Genomic DNA, 15,319 nt, shown 5'->3' with positions numbered 1-15,319 from the left:
AAAGTTTGCAAAGTAACTGGGCTTCGAGACCTTCAAACTAACCTTTCAGCCTAGGACATGTGCTTTTTATTCCATTAACTGGATTAGCAGTTAAAATAGAGTAGAATATAAACAATAACAAACAGACTTGATATTAATGAAATAATATTGACTGGTATGTTTTACTTGTTTATTTGTGGGTGAGAATAGTTAAGTTCTACTCTCTTAGCTAATTTCCAGTATTCAAAACAGTTCATCAGTGAGAGTCACCATGTAGTACATTAGCTCTTCAGACCTTACTCATAATTGAAAGTTTGTATCCTTTTACCAACCTCTCCCTGTTTCCCCCACTCCCTGGCAACTACTCTTCTGCTGTTTCTATGAGTTTGACCGTTTTGTTGTTTTTGCTGTTGTTTTTGTTTTTTTAAGATTCCACACACAAGTGATATCATGCAATATTAGGCTTTCTCTGTCTGGCTTACTTCAGGACAAGAAGTTTTGAATTTAAATTTCATTCTGATATAACTAGGCTTGTGGCATCAATCAAATTGCTTCAAATATAAATTAATATTAGACATTTTCATTTGATTATTTTTATGCAGTGTCATTACTCTTCAAGAACTTCAAAATCACCCAAAAGAAATAAATGCTATCTTTGATTCTTCAGAAAAAGAAATGTGTGCTGTTCATTTCCTTATGTATAATTTCACTTCTCTCTCAGTATACACGATGTTCTGCTACAAAGACAAAATCTGTTTTTTCTCCTTGTTATTATTCAGGGCGAACCCAAGTTTGATCCATCTATTGCTTCTCCTGCTACAACCTGTGAACCTGCACAGGAAGCCAAAGGAAAGCGGGAACCCTCAGGGGAGATCATCCACAGGGAGGAAATTATCCCCTGCAGAGTCAGTCCCCAAGTCAGGATGCCGCTGAGACAATGGAAGATAGAACAATGATCCCATCGTATACTGAGGCCTTGGTGCCTTACTGTTTAGTAAAGCCTAATAAACATAAAATGTTTATACAGCAAAATTATGTAAAAAGGCACACTATTATCTAAGACCTGAAAAAGTTTTCGTTAACTGAGACACTTTATAGAAATACGTATTTGAGAAACTCATACAAACTTTAAAGGGAAATAAAGATTTATTATAATTTATTTATCATTACATCTTAAAACTATCCTAAAAATGCTTCCAGCATCATGTAAAGTTAAGACAGAATTCAAGTAAATTAAAACTATTCTTTGACAAAAGTTTTCTAGGATACACACACACTCACACACACACACACACACACATATTTCAAATGCTTGTGACAAACACTAAATTTTCCCTAGTCTAGTCACATGCGTAAAAACTTATCAAATCTGATTATAAGAAATACTAAACAAAATATTTAGAAGAGTGATAAAGGAGACGTTGGGGAATGACACAAAAAGTACATTTTTTGTTGAGACTCCACTACTTGGGTCAAAGGGTAAATCAAATATTCTTAGCCTCCCCTCATCTAAAAGGAATGAAAACCCTTCTTGAGATCAAAACCTCGTGCATTAATGATTCTATGGAATACACTGGCCAAGAGCTAAGTAAACCATCAAGTAAGGAAAAGAATCAGTGTATTTCCAAGTTCAGCAAAACAATGGGGGTAAATCTTTTATATGAGGCAGGATTTATAAATTTTATTCCTCAGCTCTATGATATGTCATATTTCTAATTAGTTATAATTTCAAATAATAAAAAAAAGAATAGTGAATAAAATGAAAAGTAGAACAGTAAAAACAACTTTTTAAAAGAGTGTGTGTGGGCTTCCCTGGTGGCGCAGTGGTTGAGAGTCCGCCTGCCGATGCAGGGGACAGGGGTTCGTGCCCCAGTCCGGGAAGATCCCACATGCCGCGGAGCGGCTGGGCCCGTGAGCCATGGCCGCTGAGCCTGCATGTCCGGAGCCTGTGCTCCGCAACAGGAGAGGACACAACAGTGAGAGGCCCGCGTACCACAAAAAAAAAAAAAGAGTGTGTGTAACATTGGCAGTACTAAGGCAATTATGCAGTTGAGCAAAAATCTCAGTCTTAAGGAACAATGAATGTATTCCAAGATCAATAATAGGGACGCAATAAATAAATGATCAAACTGCAGACTTTGGGCTGAATTTTAGTTTTCTTTGATTTACTAAATGACATTTAAAGTGTCATATAAGATTATCCTTAATATTTTTAATACTGCAGGTAGAATTTTGTGTTACTTTTCATGACTTATCAGTGGTTTACTGTTTAATATGCATTTATTAACCTTAAAAAATGGAAGCCAATGAGAAGGTGAGTTTCACGTAAAAGAAAGCCCAATTACAGCCAACTTTAGGGCAAGTCATCTAATCTCATGTGAAAGCCAGTGTCATCAGTGGAACAGAGTGCAGCTTGATATTAATAAACTCCATGGGGAAATAAGGATTTACATTATTAGAAAGGGTACTTACTATAACATATTAAAGTTTTTTCTATTTCTCTCCTTAATAGAGAAGTGACAATTAAAACATAACAAAAAAATAGAAGTATAGAAAAATGTTAGATTGTTTCCATTTTAAGGTAGAAAAAAAATCTAAAGAATTTGCTGCATAAATAATATGGTAGGACAGCGTGCTATGAATCTAAATTTATGCTTCGAAATTATAATGAATACTAATTAATAGTGAAAAAGTTTTGGAGCAATGATGGAATATACTGATCTATAATGGATTAGAATTTTGGATATTTTAGACAGTAAAAGCTTAGGAAAAGGGTACACGTTTACATCTAAACAGAATGAGATGTCACTGCCTAAATTAATAATGCAAACTTGAAAAATAGCCCCAGGTTCAAAAGACCAATTATAAAATTCTTTTGTAAACAAATCTATATTCACATTTTTCATGAATAATTATAACTACTAAAATTTCTCCACTAATGTTCAATTTATAAAATGAAAAATATATTTTCAAATGAAATTTAAATAATACTTCAGTTTCTAATGATGGTAATTTACCTGCAAATAAGTGTTAATAATGACAACAACAGGAATATTCTACAGGAATAATGTTTATCTATTTATATTAAGCAGACAAAAATCTAAATATGAAAAAAGTATTTCACTATTTTAAGCAATAAAATATTATGGAAAGATACTGATAAGACAAATATGAGCATATTTTCTCAGGAAATATGTGATCATCTTATACATACTTTTATTCTACAGAAATCACACCTACTCCAATTTCTTTACCTTGTGAAAGGAGATACTTTGTTGTTGTCAAGGTAGATATGGTAAGCAGTTTGTTCTTCCCATGCTATGCAACCAAAACAAGCTTTATGAACTTAACTATCTGCTCCCTTAAAAACCTTATTCTCCTCAACAAGAAAACGAAGGTATCCATTGAAAATTCTACGTTTCATTCTAGTCACTAACTTTAGGAGTGTTCATATCTTTGGAAGTTTTTCATACTCCTGGTCAAGTTAACTTGTCTTTTGTTCATTAGTAAAAGCAAACCCAACCTTGTATATACGCGGAATGATACAACTGTCCTGTGAACAGAAAGTGTTCAAACTATTTACTTTCAGTAATATTCAAATTATTAAAAAGGCTTAAATAAAGATAAAATCGCCCTTTTATCAAGGACTTCAAGCATTTCAACAGGAGATTTGATAGCAATCACTAGATGTCAACATCCTGAGTATTACTTCACAGGAGAGTGACACCAGTCTGAGAAAACACCAGCTGCTTTTCACGACAGTGCTTCACCGAGGTCTGATACAGACGGGATTCGGCTGGATGCAAACGCACTGCTCAGCGGACATGATGCTACTTCAAGGTGATAACGTGGATAGGGGACAAGTAACATGACCTCGACCTTCGCAAAAGTATGATACAATTTCAAGCCCAGAAAACCTGAAATACTTAGAAATATGTTCATGCATACAGAGACTTGAGTGTACCAAAACATAGTACTGATCAGCCAAACAAAATTCACATCCCAATCTTTGTAGTAGTACTATTAATAGCCTTAAGTCAGACTTCTATGAATTTCTTCCAAAAAAATCAGGGACACACACAGAGATTTAGGTAAAAGTATTTTTGGAGTAAAAACCTGAAAATGGCATAAATGTCTAAAAATTTAATAAAGTTATTATTGTTTATCAATCTAACTAGAGGCCATGCAAGTATTAAAATTACATCGAAGAAAAGAGTGGTTTTCAAACTAGGCCTTCTGAAACTCTAAGGTATTTCAGTAATTACCTAACAATTGATTTGGGTTTTTTTTTTTTAACAACTTCAAAAACTGTAAAAAAAAAAAAAAAATCCATCATGGCATGTATTATAATTTTCAGACACTAAAGACCTTCAAGGCACTGAAACTCTTGCATTACCTCACTGAACAGTACCTTGAGGTTTGTCAGGTCAAGTAAAACCTACAACCATCTGAAGTCCTAACCTGAGATGAGAGTGAAAACAAGGGCTGATGTGCACAGCCAAGCTCTGGATAAGTGATCTAGTGTGTTCGTCACCATACGTCAGCAGTGTTCCTGAAGTTCGCACCCAAATCATTTGTCTTCTGTAAAAGAGGAAGAGGCTGAACGGCTGCAGTGAGCCTCAAGGGCCTGAGCTCCTGACGACCCGCCCCTGCTGAGCGCTCCCTGCAAAGTCATAAACTGGACACCAAGGCTAATCCAACAGTGACTATTAGCAAGAACTTCTCCCACTTGAAAACTTTTTGCTTGTCAAACAGTCTTATATGATATTCGTTAGTGTTATAATAAGTGACTTACAGACTGTAACTCTGAAATCTGTAACTGGTAGATACCACTTTTATCTATTTTATACATGGGGTCTGTACAAGATCTTGTTTGAAGTAACAGTTCTACGACTTAAAAATTATAGTTTGAGAACCACAGTTACACAGGATTAATGACATAAGGTGGTTATACAATCTGTTAAGTGTGAAAAATAAAATTTATAATGAAAGAAACCACCAAAAAAACAATGATTCAAAACAGGCATAAAATACAGACTGAAAGAATATAATCCTAACAGCTAAGAGTGATGATTAAGGGAAATTTTTATAAATTTGTAACTGTTTTCCTGTGTTTTGCAGGGAAGGCAACTACAGTATGACCTCTAATAAGGAAAAAGAGCATTCAATAACGTTTGTTTTTTAAAGAATTCGTATTATCAGCTCCTTAGAATTTCTATGTCTACCTCTAATTGGATCACCATTTTATTAAATCTCAAAGAAACACCAATCTAGTGTTAGGCAAAGACAGAACTGAGAAAATGTGGAATGAATGAATAATTGATGAATGAAATATACCCGTAATATGTCTGTACTATTAGATGACCTTCAACATAAAACTTAATGCAATAATGAGGAAAATAATAGAGATTATGGCAATATATTTACTGAATGCACAGGCTATATCCACAGGAATACAAAACTCTATTTTTCAATGAAGGCTTCAGGTTTAAGGTATACATTCTGATATGTAACAAAGGCAGGCTGCACTGAAGAGCTACCCTCAACGTTTCCACATCTTCATGCACAACAGGGCCCATGAGACCTTCAGCCCCACAGTTGGGCTGATCAAGGCCCTAAGAAGATGCCCCTCAGCTGCCTGCGCATCCCATGGTGTCTCACAGACCACAGTGAGCTCTGAACTCGTGCTCACAGGCCCCCCACACAGCGTGATCGAGCCGCAACCTACAGCTGCCTTTCGTTTTCCACCAGGCTCGGGATACGCAGACCTTGTCACAGAATAAAACAGGATCATTCCCCACGCCTGCTTCTCTGCCCCTGTGCTTTGCGGCCTCTGTGAAGTCACTCTGCAACCTGGCAGAGGTCACTTAGCCGCTGTGGCCTCCACGAGTGGACGGAGCACCCATGGCCTCCAACCTGCTCTCAGCACAGAAGTGCCACACGCTGCACCCTCACAGAACACACACGTGACTGAGAGCTACCCATCTTTTAAGCCACGCTGACAGGCTCTCTCCTCTAGCAGGACTGATCTTGTTCTTTCTCTTTGCACTACCCTGGCATGTTCAAATACCACTGATATCTGTACTATAAATATTTACTAACATTACCTTTACAAGTCACCCATTATGTTACAATATCCTTAAAGGCAGGTAGCATTTCTTACATTATCTTCATTGTCTAAATGAGTGACTCACTCATAGTAGATGAGATGCCATATGCATTGAATAACTGATTAATTGGATGGTTCCTTACAATCACTTGAAAGTCAGGTGCACCAATGGATTATAAAACCTAAATGTGGGACTTCCCTGGTGGAGCAGTGGTTAAGAATCCGCCTGCCAATGAAGGGGACACAGGTTCGAGTCCTGGTCCTGGAAGATCCCACATGCCTTGGAGCAACTAAGCCCATGCGCCACAACTACTGAGCCCACGTGCTGCAACTACTGAAACCCGCATGCCTAGAGCCCGTGCTTCGCAACAAGAGAAGCCACCGCAATGAGAAGCACGCGCACCACAACGAAGAGTAGCCCCCCCGCTCTCCACTACTAGAGAAAGCCCACGCACAGCAACGAAGACCCAATGCAGCCAAAAAAAACCCCACAAAACCTAAACGTTAAGATTGTAAAAAATGGAAAAGTATTTCACATTTTTAAAAACAGTCACCAAAATTAGGTGGTGTAATAAACTCCCACTCCGAATATATGAATCATGCTTTAAATCATGCTAATTCACGTTAATCAAAAACACAATTCATTTATGGTGAGTTTAACAGGATTTTCACCCACCATGATGACCCACTTGATTCCACTTGCTTCATAATGGATCGTTACCTGTAGTCACACCAGGGGCACCTGTAGGGCTTCTCTCCTGTGTGTACCCGCTTATGCCGTGTCAGATGAGATTGGGTCGTGGAGGCAAAGTTACACTCATCACATTTAAAAGGTTTTTCTCCTGAAATATATCAAGAAGAGTTGTAGATGAATAATTACAAATATTGGAAATGAAGGGCTTAATCTGTTATTAACAATTAAAAAGACACTCATTTCCATGAAATTTTAAGACTACACGTACTTAGGATATTTGAATATTTATTCACAGAGTGAGAAAGTTAGAAGATACCATTGATTTTTATTTCTCTATGAGAACAGAAGCAAGATATACATTTTGCAGTTCACGTGTCACTTATACAAACAGGATTCTAAATTATCTAATCTAAACAGAAACACACAGTGAAGCACTCATCCAGATAAAAACATAAATATCAGCTTTGGTTTAGCACTGTATTTTGAGTCATTTAACAAACTGTTAGATTAGGGCCATTATAAAAATCTCAGTGAGGTTAAAACCATGGAAAAGTATGTAACAAAGATATACTTTGAACACACGGTATAAAACTTATTAAAATCTTAAAGTTAAATATGAAGGAAAAAATAAAACCAAGTGATAAATTGACACCAATTTAAAAAGTGTTAGAAGTAAAGAGAAATTATAATTCACTAAGTTGAGTAAAAGGTAAAGAGCCCTCAAAGAAACATTTGAAATAATATTTAACAGCCCTGTAAATTCCATCTCCCCTGTGTAGATACACCTGATCTCTCTGCACATACAGCTCACCCCTGTGCTGGTTCAAGGACCTACCCAGGACTCACGGCCCTCTGATCAATACCTTTCTCTCCTTCACACACAAACTCAAAGAAATCAGGTCTGACTGGTTTTTAATTCCACTAGCTGCACTGGCTGGTGAGCACCTGAGATGGGGTGATTTAATTTTAATTGATGTAAATTTAAAAACTGATACTGAATTCACCTGTTGAAAAAACTGTTTAAGTTTAGAACAGCTTGGGAATGAGAATCTACCTTTTGACAAGTAAATTTTATCAAACCTAAATACAGATCATGAATTACAGATAAAATATCTGGCTTCTGTATTGAGATGTGCTGGAAGTGCAAAATACACACCAAATTTTAAAGTCCTGGGGGCAGGAGGGGGGAGAATAAAATATTGGTAATAATGTTATATTGACTTCATGTTGAAATGATAATAATTTGTATGTATTTGTTTGAATTATCTATTTATAAAAAATAACTTCACCTATTACTTTTTCTTTTTTTTAATATGGTTACCAGGCAACTTAAAATACTTGTATAGCTCACATTACATGTGAACTAGAGAAAACCTCACCACCTCTTCCTCAAAACACAGTTGTGATATACAGAAATACTCTTGTCAAGAGACATTTTTCCTGAGAAATTTTACACATAGGACGGATTAATTTTACATATGTAACTCCACTTTGTTACTTATTTCCCATGCTTTTGTAATAGCTTTATAAGTATACTAACATACAGAAAATGAGGGATGAAATATCTTGGTTTAAAATTACATCTAGGGGCTTCCCTGGTGGCACAGTGGTTGAGAGTCCGCCTGCCGATGCAGGGGACACGGGTTCATGCCCCGGTCTGGGATGATCCCACATGCCACGGAGCGGCTGGGCCCGTGAGCCTGCGCGTCCGGAGCCTGTGCTCCGCAACAGGAGAGGCCACAACAGTGAGAGGCCCGCATACAGCAAAAAAAAAAAAAAAAAAAAAAAATTACATCTATTCAGCTAGCAACAAAACTATGTCTGCCCTGAAAATCAGAACGTTTAGAAATTTGTCCTACATTCTCTAAGCCTGTTTATATGGCTTTGCCCATAACTGCAGTAATATTTACTGAATGCATAGACATCTCATCTGATGGCATTTTATCTGTCATTGCAGCCCAGGGCAGCAGTTAGAAGAAGCCAAAAGGACTTCAATCCCAATCCAGGTTTTGCCATATTTCACTCCCTACCTGGTAAACCCCTGAACAAGATCAGGAGGATAATACACCGAACATGGAGATAATTGTGAGGATTAAAGCAGACAAGGCATAGGTAAGATACTTCGGAGGGTGCCCAATAACCAGTGCTTCATTATTATGGGGACAGGACTGCCTAAACACTGGAAACTGCAAACTACTCTCACAAAGATAAAAGAAGCAGCACACAAATGGCTCTCATCAAGAGCTCATAACCAATAACAAAGTAAAAACCTATAATATACATAAAATAATTAATGGCTTCACAAAGTTAGTGAACTTGACATAGAGGTATCATTTAACAGATCCTACCAGGGAATATTTGACTTATTCTTGTAAAAAGAAGACCGTATACAAAGCAGAGTAAAAATCTTGGAGTTGAGAGGGGTTTTTGTCTCTTTTAGCCATTTCCAATATATTACACCCCAATCAAGTGGTCACCCAGAGTCAGCCTAAATAACTTTGTTCTCAGTTTCTAAACTGCTGGTCAGGTCACTTAAATTGCTATAGACAGCTCAACTGTACTGAACTGACTTATACAAAAAATAACTTTCACGATGATGGCAGGTTTTGCTTTTATTTGAGGGATAAGACATGATCTTCGAATTGCATAGAGTTAAAATAAAATCGCGCAATCTCTTCACATTTGACAGTTAAAATAAAATGGCGCAATCTCTTCACATTTGACACAGGAATATTCTATGTCATAGAAACATATAAACCTTCATACACAAGCATATCTGAAAACTTCCTCATTCATTATAAAGACTGAATTGCTCATTAAATTCAATTAAGAGTATCTTAACTGTACACCGATGTCAAAGAATAGTTCACATGGAAAACAGAAACACAAAGGGAAGCACTCACCTGGATGAAAACACTCATTATTAATTACTTCAGTGACTTGACATCACCCGTCTAGACCTGACACAGGAGGCAGAATGGCGCTCTCACCACAATCAAAGTAACGAACATAAGCACCACCACAGAGGTGTCCCTGTGCCCTGTCTTTCTTCTGCTCGTTCCATCCCCAAGCAAATGTTCATTGCTTTCTTTCACTATGTATTAGCTAGTACTTTCTAGAAATGTACACACATGGAAACATGCAATATGTACTTCTCTTCTGTCTGGCCTCTTTCTCTCAGCTTTATTTTGTGCTTCACTCCCGTTGCTCCAGGTATAAATACTTGATTTACTTTTGCTGCTGAGTTGTAGAGTAGTATTCATTATGTGAATGCCACATGTATCCACTGATATGGTACGTACATACGTCATTTTGTAAGAAACTGCCACACTGTTTTCCAAAGTGATTTGACCATTTTATATTCCTACTAGTTGTGCTTCAGAAGTTCCCATTGCTCCAAATCATCACCAACATTCAGTGTGCTTAGTGCTTTCAACCTGAATTTCTCTAATGATGATTTGAGGACAGTTTCATGTGCTTATGTGCCATGCATTTATATTCTTTGGTGAAGTACCTGGTCAAATATTTTGACCCTTTTTTATTTTTTATTTATTTTTATTTATTTATTTATTTATTTATTTTTGTGGTACGTGGGCCTCTCACCGTTGTGGCCTCTCCCGTTGCGGAGCACAGGCTCTGGACGCTAAGGCTCAGTGGCCATGGCTCACGGGCCCAGCCGCTCCGCGGCATGTGGGATCTTCCCGGACCAGGGCACGAACCTGTGTCCCCTGCATCGGCAGGCGGACTCTCAACCACTGCGCCACGAGGGAAGCCCTTGACCCTTTTTTAGTTGGTTGGTTTTTTAAAACTGTGTTCTGAGAGCACTTTATATATTATAGATACAAATCCTTTATAAGGGTTATGATATATACATATTCTTTCCAGTCTGTGGTTTGTCTTTTCATTCTCTTCAATGTCTTTTGAAGAAAAGTTAATAATTTACAAAGTTTTCAAGTTCTCCATTTATAATTTTTCAAGTTATGATTCTTTTCATTTATGAATCAGGCTTTTGATGTGCTCGTATCTAAGAAATCTTTGATAATCCATGATCACAAAGATTTTTCCCCTAAATTTTCTTTTAGAATTTATATAGTTTTAAGTTTTATATTTAGATTGAGTTCATTTTTGTATATGACATGATATATGGATCAAAGTTTATTCTGATTGCATATGGATAGCCAATTGTTCCAGCATTATGTATTGAAAAGATTAAACTGTCTTTGCTCTTCTGTCAAAGCTCAGTTGACCATGTAGGTGTGGGTTGTTTTGTAATCTCTATTCCATTGCATTGATGTATTTGTTTACCTTGGTGAAAACACCAGAATGACTTGATTATTGAAGCTTTCTAATAAGTCATGAAGTCAGGTTGTGTAAGTCAAGTTTGTTCATCTTTCTCAAAGTTGTTTGATATTTCACTGTTGCATTTCCATATGAATTTTAAAATCAGCTTGTCAATTTCTTTAAAAAAATGCTTGAGAGATTTGAAATGATCAATGTGAGAGGAAATAAAATCTTAACAACATTGAGTCTTCCAATCCATGAACATGGGATATCGCTCTATTTAGGTCTTCTTTAATTTCTCTTGGCAATATTTTAAAGTTTCCAATGAAGAGGTTTTGCACAACCTCTGTTAAATCTATCTCTAAAGGTTGTTTCTTGGTCAAAAACAATGGACAAATATATGCATGAGTCTATTCTGCTCCCTTGATCTACCTGGAAATCTTTATGCCAATACAATACTGACATGACTATTGAAACTATATACTAAGACTTCAAATTAGGTAGCTTGAATCTTCCACTTTTAATATCATGAATCTAAGGGGTCAAACAATTTAAAGATGTTTTTCGTTAAGCAAATTCACAAATATATTCCGACATCTCCTTACTCTATTCAAACGAAGTGTTTGAAAGTACGTTGGCATCAGACTCACTGCTAACTGGTTTATTCTTTTAGCCTTGGTAGACATCGTTAATCTATCCATTTTTCATGGATCTGGCAGGAATCTAGAGGGGTAACATTATGGAGTCATTGTCTGAGTCAGTGATATAAATAAAAGGTCATCCAAGCTCCTCAAGGTTAAGTTTCTTGGTGAGAAGGTTTAAAATAAACACTTAAAAAACATGGTAAATGTATCAATCTTATTTCATTTAAACTTTTATGGCATTTTTATGTGACACAATTTAAACTTAAAAAACACTTTTAAGGAACAATGTCATTTAGATTCTCTATAACTCTAATAATTTGAAGTTCATGTCAAGCTGACATCGTATTGCAATAAACTATCAATTGTCATTTCATTCTTAACTTGACAACACAACAGATTAAACTATGTAGTCTTAAGAAATTGTGAAAAATCTATAGGCTGACAGAGAAAAAATATAATGCTACCAAAGTATGCTACATACTAAGCTACCACCACTAAGTAAAGGAAGGCTCAAGCATGTCTGGGCCCTTGATGGAAAAGAACTCTGTGTCAACTTACACAGACTACAGTTTATTCAATCTGTGCATAATAGTTAATTTGTAACTCAATTCTGTTACATGTTCAATACTATTGTTTGAATATGTTCATCGGTATCTCTTTTTTATCCAGAAGCGATCATTTCTTCGGGAAATTTCAGGTAATTTCTTCAGGAAAATACACTTCAGAAATACAGAAGTAGCTCTTGTTTGTTAGTCTCAATATATAGCAAAATAAATCGATAAATAAATAACTTCTAGATTGTTAAATTTGAAAGAAAATCTTAAAAATGCTAAACAAGAATTTCAGTTTCCTAATATTTGTTAACTGCATGAAATGAGATAGGTGCTACGTGAGGAGGTGTACACACTTACTAAGGAAAAATTTTTGATGGAGTGATCAAACTGATTTGGTGCATTGGGAACAGTCCTTCTGAATTCTTTGTCATTCTAAAGCCAGAAGGATGAATAAACCTATGAGTGAGATATTAACTACACTTGAATAATGCTATCTGTAAGTCAACAGGGCTGCCTGCATACACCCTGCTGGTGAAATTTCCTTTTTGCCTGTTTCCCTCACATAAGAGTATACAGTAGCTTAAATTGTGTTCTTCATACTTTCCTTTTCAAGTGGTAATCTTGGCGAAAATAACCACTGAGGAATATTCTGCACCTGAGGTCCCCGTGACAGAAGAGTAAAAGGAAGCCAGAGGAGGGACACCAGCACCAGCATGGCTTATGGACAGAGAGAGGTGCCCTTTGTGTGTCAACAATCTGTCAGACGGGCCAAGCCCTTCTCCTGGAAGCTCGCGCCGCATTCCTTTGGGCGGGCTGGTGGTCATTAAGCCGGCCAAGGCTCTTCAACTACACGTGAGGATTTGCTCCTGTGCCCTTGAATCAAGGGTCTCTGACAGGTGACCCTTTTACCAGGTAAAAGTAAATCTTGAAGTGGAAGATGTTTTGTGTCAGCCCCCTAGACAGTCTGTATTGCAGTGGGGAATTATTTACGCCATTTGGAACACTTTTGATACCTATCTCTTTCCAAGCTGATTGTAGTTTGGGTGGGCACTCTGTAGTAGAAAGGTAAACCATGTCAAAGAGGAATACATCAGAAAAACACAGATTTCAAATGAGCCAAACAAATCTGGCCTTGAAAAAAAAAAGTTATGTGTTGCTTAAATATTATAAATCCAGCATAAAAGCTAAGGGCCTAGACTGAGTTGTACTAAGCTGTTTGGCTTAGTACTCTTTGGCTAAGCTGTTTGAACTGACTTTGGTATTAAAGAATCATGTTTGATTTGTGCCACAGAGGCAGATAAATGCCAAAAAGACAGATGCCTCTGTCTGTGAGACATTGTCCTATATGGTATAAAGTTAATAGCAAAGTAATAAGGAGCCTCTGGACCTGACATAAAATATAAAGTTGTGCCTGCTCGATGCAGGTTCATGATCGATCACCTGTAAATGCCTGTGATCACAGCATTACCGGCCCCTTGGCAGAGGGAAGAGGGAGCACGGCCATACTGCCAACGGCGGCACCGGGGAGTCTGCTGACGCCCAGGGCCATGCCAGGGCAACACCATCTGCATGGCAACAGTTTGGGCATCAATAAACTGAAACATGAAGAATCAGAAAACCCCACATGAACACACTTTACCACACATATTCCCAACTTGTCCAACATAGTAGCAAAGGATGACCGACATCCACTGGGCTCTTCTGCCATCTCTTACACCGAAACTGTAAATCACTGGATTAAAAAAAATGTGATCACAGGTTGCTACTACAAACTAAAAGAGAGTTTTATGTTTACCAAGTTTGAGTTTTCAACATTATATTAACATTGGATATTTCTTGACTCAATAATAATCCTTATCCCATATAGAAATCTGAATCATAAAAACTTAAGATCCAAAAGGAATGGCTAGCATTAATTTTCACTGATCATATAAATACCATAATGGGCATTAAAGCTCCTTGTAGCTAAGCACTAAATATAGCATATCAAGAATCAAAATGTACCATAAACAACATATGTCATGTATTTTACCTTTATGCCATTTTGAGTATAACTGCCAAACTCAACTATTCTCACGGAACCCAAGTAAAAGTCTAACAATGAGTTACAAATTCTGTTACCATATGATTTATCACCTAAACTAGAACACTTTTTAGGGTAAAAATTGGTTCTATTAATAGTTACGAGGAACATCACCAAAAATCAGCACTGTCCCAGGCATATGTAATTCAGAAGTTAGAGTAATTACTTGTAAGACCTATTACAGCATATCAATAGGTAATCAACTTTAATAGATGTTTAAAACTTTTCATCCTTATGTGTTCCTAACCAAGGTATCTAGTCTATTTTGTTGAATCACCAAGGATGCCCATCATGAAAAAAAAAAAAAGGATTCTCTTCAATATCCTTATCTGCTTAACTTGCCTCTTCACTGCTTTCCATTCTTTTTTTTTTAAGATTTTTTTTTGATGTGGACCATTTTTTTTTTTTTTTTTTTTTTTTTCGGTATGCGGGCCTCTCACTGTTGTGGCCTCTCCCGTTGCGGAGCACAGGCTCCGGATGCGCAGGCTCAGCGGCCATGGCTCACGGGCCCAGCCGCTCCGCGGCATATGGGATCCTCCCGGACCGGGGCACGAACCCGTATCCCCTGCATCGGCAGGCGGACTCTCAACCACTGCGCCACCAGGGAGGCCCCGATGTGGACCATTTTTAAAGTCTTTATTGAATCTGTTACAATATTGCTTCTGTTTTATGTTTTGGTTTTTTGGCTGTGAGGCATGTGGGATCCTAGCTCCCCGACCAGGGATCAAACCCACACCCCCTGAATTGGAAGGCGAAGTCTTAACCACTGGACCACCAGGGAAGTCCCAACTGCTTTCCATTCTTAATCGCAAAAACACCTGAAGCTGCATTGAGCTACAACCACATCTACTTGGTTCCAACCCACAGAGGGATTGCTGGCTAGAGAGTCAGGTGGTTCCGGAGGCTGAGACAAAGATGGGAAGGCAGGGCTGCTGGTAAGCAGGTGAGAAGCAGCTAAAAGGTGGTGTGAGCAGG

General features: G+C 37.4%; 1 protein-coding gene across 2 annotated transcripts in view; it reads right to left on the bottom strand.

Moving 5' to 3' along the window:
• The window catches only part of ZNF407 (zinc finger protein 407), a 418,739-nt gene that overhangs the window by 165,842 nt on the left and 237,578 nt on the right, over nt 1-15,319 (bottom strand). The window contains exon 7 of one of the 2 annotated variants that reach the window (XM_082640310.1): nt 6,810-6,930. In XM_082640310.1, the coding sequence (XP_082496436.1) occupies nt 6,810-6,930 (121 nt within the window). Of the gene's footprint in view, nt 1-6,764; nt 6,931-15,319 lie in introns of both variants that reach the window. The other variant, XM_082640311.1, reaches the window with a different exon arrangement.

The sequence above is a fragment of the Mesoplodon mirus genome (genome assembly GCF_964341445.2).
Source record: "Mesoplodon mirus genome assembly, chromosome: 13".
In the NCBI taxonomy this organism is placed as follows: Eukaryota; Metazoa; Chordata; class Mammalia; order Artiodactyla; family Ziphiidae; genus Mesoplodon; species Mesoplodon mirus.
This window is presented reverse-complemented; position numbering and strand designations above follow the sequence as displayed.